Source organism: Apodemus sylvaticus, chromosome 13 (genome assembly GCF_947179515.1).
Source record: "Apodemus sylvaticus chromosome 13, mApoSyl1.1, whole genome shotgun sequence".
Taxonomy (NCBI): domain Eukaryota; kingdom Metazoa; phylum Chordata; class Mammalia; order Rodentia; family Muridae; genus Apodemus; species Apodemus sylvaticus.
Genome location: NC_067484.1, coordinates 2,443,864 through 2,449,428, shown reverse-complemented (window position 1 = coordinate 2,449,428; position 5,565 = coordinate 2,443,864). Strand labels below are relative to the sequence as shown.

The 5,565-nt window shown below is 39.8% G+C and overlaps 1 protein-coding gene across 1 annotated transcript; it reads left to right on the top strand.

Moving 5' to 3' along the window:
* Window positions 1-343: 343 nt before the first annotated feature.
* Window positions 344-3,221, top strand: LOC127664126 (leukocyte immunoglobulin-like receptor subfamily B member 4A). The gene is made up of 6 exons (XM_052155997.1): window positions 344-377; window positions 518-553; window positions 759-1,043; window positions 1,187-1,489; window positions 2,459-2,494; window positions 3,076-3,221. The coding sequence occupies exons 1-6, from the start codon at window positions 344-346 to the stop codon at window positions 3,219-3,221; spliced, it is 840 nt and encodes a 279-aa protein (XP_052011957.1).
* Window positions 3,222-5,565: the final 2,344 nt, after the last annotated feature.

Below are 5,565 nucleotides of genomic sequence, written 5' to 3'. Positions count from 1 at the left end.
CAACATCACATTTCCCTAACCTGCATGTATAATTGTTTCTAGTTTAAAAAATAATGTCCTTCCTTTTGAATGTACTCTGGCTTGGAAAACAGAGGGATGGTGGGAAATCTTTGAGAAATAGAAAAAAAAAGTTCTTTAAAAGCATGTCAGAGACCTGAGTGAGTGATGACTCAATCCTCTCTACTGAGGAAAATACAGAAGTTACTCCTGTAATAGCTATGATGTTAAAAAACCCCAACAGGAAGGACCTGCACACAAGATGATATCTGTATAGTGCCTGATGTTACAGAATATTTGCCAGACTGGCCCAGGAGAACATCTACGGACACTGCTAGGACTCCCCATGATGGCCATACTCACAGGGCTGTTGTACCTGGGTGAGATATGAACAGGGGGTGTGGATGCTTACGTCTGTAAGGGAAACTACTCAACAGCCAGGTTTAATTTCACATTGACAACCTGGGGGATCCCATCTGCCTCTCAATGTGAAAAAGTCTGAGAGAAAATTTTCTTTCAGGTCTTATTGTGGAACCCAGGACTGCAGTACAGGCAGGTGAGTGTCTCCAGCCATCCCCAGATTTGATTCTTCACTATGATGAGAAAATCTCTATTTTACTGTCTAGAGGGTCCAATATTCACAATGGTAGTGGGGGAAAAAGCATTGATGTGATAATGTCTTCTTCCATGGGAGTGTTGTGTTCTAAGATATGATGTCTGAAGGAAGATGTTCTGGGACTCAGCCTTTGATTTCTTCACAGAACACCTCCCAAAGCCAATTATCTGGGCTGAGCTATGCTCTGTGTTTGCCTTACATACACCTGTGATTATCTGGTGTCAGGGTTCCTATGAGGCCCGGGAGTATCGTCTGTATAAAGGGAGAAATGTAGATCCTTGGGACACTCAATTCCCTCTGGAAGCCAGGAATAAGGCCAAGTTCAACATTCAATACATGACAATCGCCTATGCAGGCATCTATACGTGTTATTATAAGAGTGATGCTGGATTTTCAGAGCTCAGTGATGCCATGGAGTTGGTTGTGACAGGTGAGTGGAAACTCAAGGAACCCAGCACGTGCTTTCTCCTAAGATGGAAATCTATTCTCCAGGAGCTCTTCTCTCAGAGTCCAATCCTGGAGGACAATGTGTGTAACTCATGATAATGTCACATTCTACTTCTTGTATCCCAGGAGCGTATGGAAATCCAAGCCTGTCAGTCTGGCCCAGCCCTGATGTGACCTCTGGAGTTTTCATAGCCTTTATGTGTAGCTCACACATAGGATTTGGCAGATACATTCTGATCCAGGAAGGAAAACACCACCTGTTATGGATCCTGGACTCACAGTATCAGGACAATTATTCATTCCAGGCTATGTTTGTTGTGGACTCTTTTACTCCCAAACACAATGGAACATTCAGATGTTATGGCTTTTTTAAGAATAAACCTCAGGTGTGGTCAAACTCAAGTGACCCCCTTGACCTCATGGTCTCAGGTAATGTTCTCACATTGTTCTCTTTCCTAAGATGATCTCTTGCTTAGAATAGGAGGGAGGATGTCGTCATTTAAAAAAAATCTTTTTGATACAAAAAACATTTATCCCTCATTATAAGTTTATTACTCAGCATCTCCTGAAGTAAGTTCCTCCAGCATTCACTATAGATTAGAAGAAGTGTTTGAGGGAAACATACAATTCACCAAGTAATTAGATGTTGTCACTATACTATTTAGATTTCTACTATTTTCTTAAATCACCATGATGTAAAACAATACATAGAGAAAAGAGTTTATTCCATTTGATAGCTTATAGTCCATCATGGAAAGAATTAGGGGGATATACTCAAAGTAGTAACTGAAGCATAAGCCATGATTTAGTACTGTTACAGGCTTTCTCCCCAATACCTACTAAATTGCTTTAACCTCAAGATCCAACTCACCAGGGTCAAAATCACCCATTGATATTTGGCCTTCCCACATCAATTGTCAATAAATCAGAAATCTTTCCACATTTTTCCTGCAAGTCAATATGATACACATTTTTTGAAGTTTCACTGATGACTCTAGGTCATATAAAGTTAGCAAAAAATCTAAACAGAGCATGCCTTCAGTGCTATAATTAGTCCTTCATTCTCAATTGTCTTTACTTCCTAAAATACTGTGCCTAAACTCATGGTAATTGCTACTCAACAGAGGCATTTGGTATTCATAATGCACACAGTCAGTCAAGTAATTGTCAGTCCCTGAGAGTTTCTATCCTCTCCAGCATTAAATGAATGCTTTTTGGAGTATTGGCTGTGAGAGTTGTGATCTTTACAAATGTCCAAGAACCCATAGGCACAAAATTTGTATACAACAACATTATATCTGAATGAACTTATGGTGCAAAATGAGGACCCACAGAACAAGGCAGGACATAGTCAAGAGCTGGGAGCTCAAACATTCACTTCTCCTTCCATTTTAGCAGATGCCAAAGAGAAGTCCCCTACCCACACTGAAGATGGTAATTGATGACTCTCCTGGAGGGGATACACATTGTGTTGAGATATGTTGGTGAAGCTTTCAGTGAAGTTCAGAAATTGGGCAACTGGACTTGCTCTCCACTTAGATGACTGATTCCTTACATAGCTTATGGTCCAATATCTTTTTCTACTTGTATTTCAGGCCCTTTTTTACTCCACCTTTTATTTCCTGCTTTCATGAAAACATTGAATAATTTTTTTTCTAGGCTCCATCTCCATGAACAAATTTTAACGAGTATTTAATGGATATCACAATGTCATTTTGAGATTCTGACTGAGGAAAAACCTCTTCACTGACCTTTTATCTTATTTCTGCAAATTAAAACAACAGATTTTCCCATACTTTGACATAATTTACTCAAATTCTTTCATTCTTTGTGAACTCAGACAATGAGAACATTCAGAAAGCATGAACAATTAAGAAGCAGGTGAGAAAGAAATTTCCAAATTAAGAGATAGGCACAAAGAGTCTAGTTCTTTCAGGGAGAGGGAGCCTCTATACACAACAATTTAGTGCTAGAAAATTTTGGCGTGACTTTAATTCTCTGACTTCTTTATACAGAAACCCCATCCTCACACCACCAAGGTCACACAGTTGAAAATCTCATCAGAATGCTTTTAGCTGCCTTGGTTCTTGTGACTCTAGTGATGGTGCTGTTAGAGGCTTGGACCTTCAAGAAAGTGGAACAAGATTCAACCAGGAGATAAACAAGAAAGACTACTAGGCTCCACACCTGAACAGACAACTGAAACGTGTTGAGCGATCCCATACATGTGTGTAAAACCTGGGTATTCCTTAAGGTTTTATACTCAGAGAAGGTCAATGTAATAAGCATATTCTGAGTGTGGGGAATTACGGGGATTACATTCAGGAGGATCTGGTTTGTTCCTCTCTGCTCCTCTCCCCACACTTCACTGTGAATATTTGCTCCCTTCTTCTCTTTTGAACACCAGGTGTTATGCATGCTCTGAAACTTTCGGTCAGCTTCAAATAACATTTCCTCTAAATTTCCTGAGTCAATATTGTTCATCATGAGCCTTTACCTTTATCACTGAGAAAGACAACAACCATACTCACAGTTAGTACATCTCCTCAAACTTCAGAGAAGTTAGGGCAATTATTCTGAAGCTGTGCACTTTTCACATCATTTTGCACTAGCACTCATGAAACACCATTTTATTAAACAAGGTGTCCACTCCATATTTGCTAATCATTATGTGCATTACTTCAAATGATCTCATAATTCCAAGTTAAAGTCATATGTGGGTGGTTCTATGTTATGGACAGTCCCAGCCAGAACTAAATCCAAGGGAGAATTCTGGATATCAGGAGAGGTAACAGGTCCAGTGGGTAACAAACAGACACAACCACACACAGAAGCAACTGGAATCTGAATTTTTTTTTTTTTTGGTATCTCCTAGTCCAGTCCAGTTAACATCTCAAAATAAGCATCACATTCATCTGTTAAAGCTTCAGTTTTCTCAGGCAGTACAGGGTGTTTACACATAGTCCGTCCATAATCCGGTTGGACAATTGGCACATGCATTTACACTGCTTCATCTTGGCCCTGCTGTCGTGCTAGCCTGGGACCTGGTGAAGGGCGGGTCCCTGGCCTAGCTTCCCAGTGTTGATTGTGGCATTGCAGAGCTTGGGAAGCTGCCTGGCTCCGCTGTCTTCCAAGAGCACCTCTGCCTAGTTGGCCCACTGCATTCTTCACTGTGCCATGCCAGGGGCCACCACAAGTCACCAGAGATCAGCTCTGGTAGCCACCTCTAGCCCCCAGCTCAGTGAACTAACCAGTTGCAGCCCTTAGGCCCAGCCTGGTGAACTAACTAAATAACTACCCAGTGTCTCTCTGAGTAAAAAGTATCTACAGTCTCCTGAATCACACCTGGATAAGCTAAAAAATGTTGTTTTGCCCAAGGACTACCTGGGTGGGGTCTGCAAAGTTCCTCACAGGCTTCCATTGCTATTCAGGTAAGCCTGGGTAGAGATAGCCTGTCTGCAAAACAAGCAAGGTCAAGAGTTGAAGGCAGAACAGGATTAACTTGTCTGCTGTGGATGTCCCTGAGATATCCAATTCAGTTGCAAAACAGAAAGCCAGGCCTCTGGAGTGGGGAAAGTAGATTCAAGCTATGTACCAACTCAAATGTAAATTCTTTCTACCTTGTCCAACACCTACTTGTGTGGCAAGGACATTCTATAAGGTTCTTCATATGTAAATATCCTTAGTGTGGGCTCAGTGTTTCAAATCTGTCTGCCCTGCAAGGATGACTAAAAACAAAAAGAAATCTGCGACTTTAGAGTTCCTGGAGAATTCTACAGCCTGGTAAAAAATGCTTTTTCTACCATATTTGGAGTCATACTACAATATATCAGATATATATATATATATATCCAAAATGTAATTACATAAATGATTGGAACAAAGTGTTGCAGAACATTTTTGGTTGCAAGATGGATTCTTTTATATTTTAATATGCTCGGTATTACTTAGTTCTGGACACTAGGAAGGAGAGTTTCAGTAGTATAGTAAATTGCCAACTGAGATTTTTAGCTTCTGTACTTACAGGGTGTTCCACAAATTTCCCAGGAGACATTTCTCACCTCTGTCTGTAAAAATTTGTTTTACAGATATCACTGGGTCACTCTGGCAGTTCTGAAGTGATACATACTTGTAATTTGAAATCTCACTCTTCACTGATGTTTACTCCAAAAGTATTTTTTTAATGCCCCCTTAGTATACCTGGGTATAATCATTAATTCTGAATATTAACTTTCCCCCTAATTAGGGAAGCAAGGTTTCTTTTTAAAGACAATTTATTAATTCCTTGAAAATCTCATGCAATATATTTTGAGCATATTTCTATCCTCTCCACAGCTTCTCTCCAATAGTCCCTTATGTGCATACATTTTAAGAGCTTTTGGGAAGATAAAATAATTTGTGTAAAATTAAACCTTTATTCCTTGTTAGCAGATGTTGAGTGACATATCTCTTTGACAACTTATTTATTTTAACAAAAAATATGCACAAATTATTTACTGTACTTG

What these genes read in the sequence shown, in the direction of transcription:
- LOC127664126 (XM_052155997.1), top strand. Translation starts at nt 344, where the DNA reads ATGATGGCCATACTCACAGGGCTGTTGTACCTGG. An exon ending in CACAGGGCTGTTGTACCTGG is followed by an intron (nt 378 to 517) that starts GTGAGATATGAA and finishes ATTTTCTTTCAG; the next exon opens with GTCTTATTGTGGAACCCAGG. An exon ending in CATGGAGTTGGTTGTGACAG is followed by an intron (nt 1,044 to 1,186) that starts GTGAGTGGAAAC and finishes CTTGTATCCCAG; the next exon opens with GAGCGTATGGAAATCCAAGC.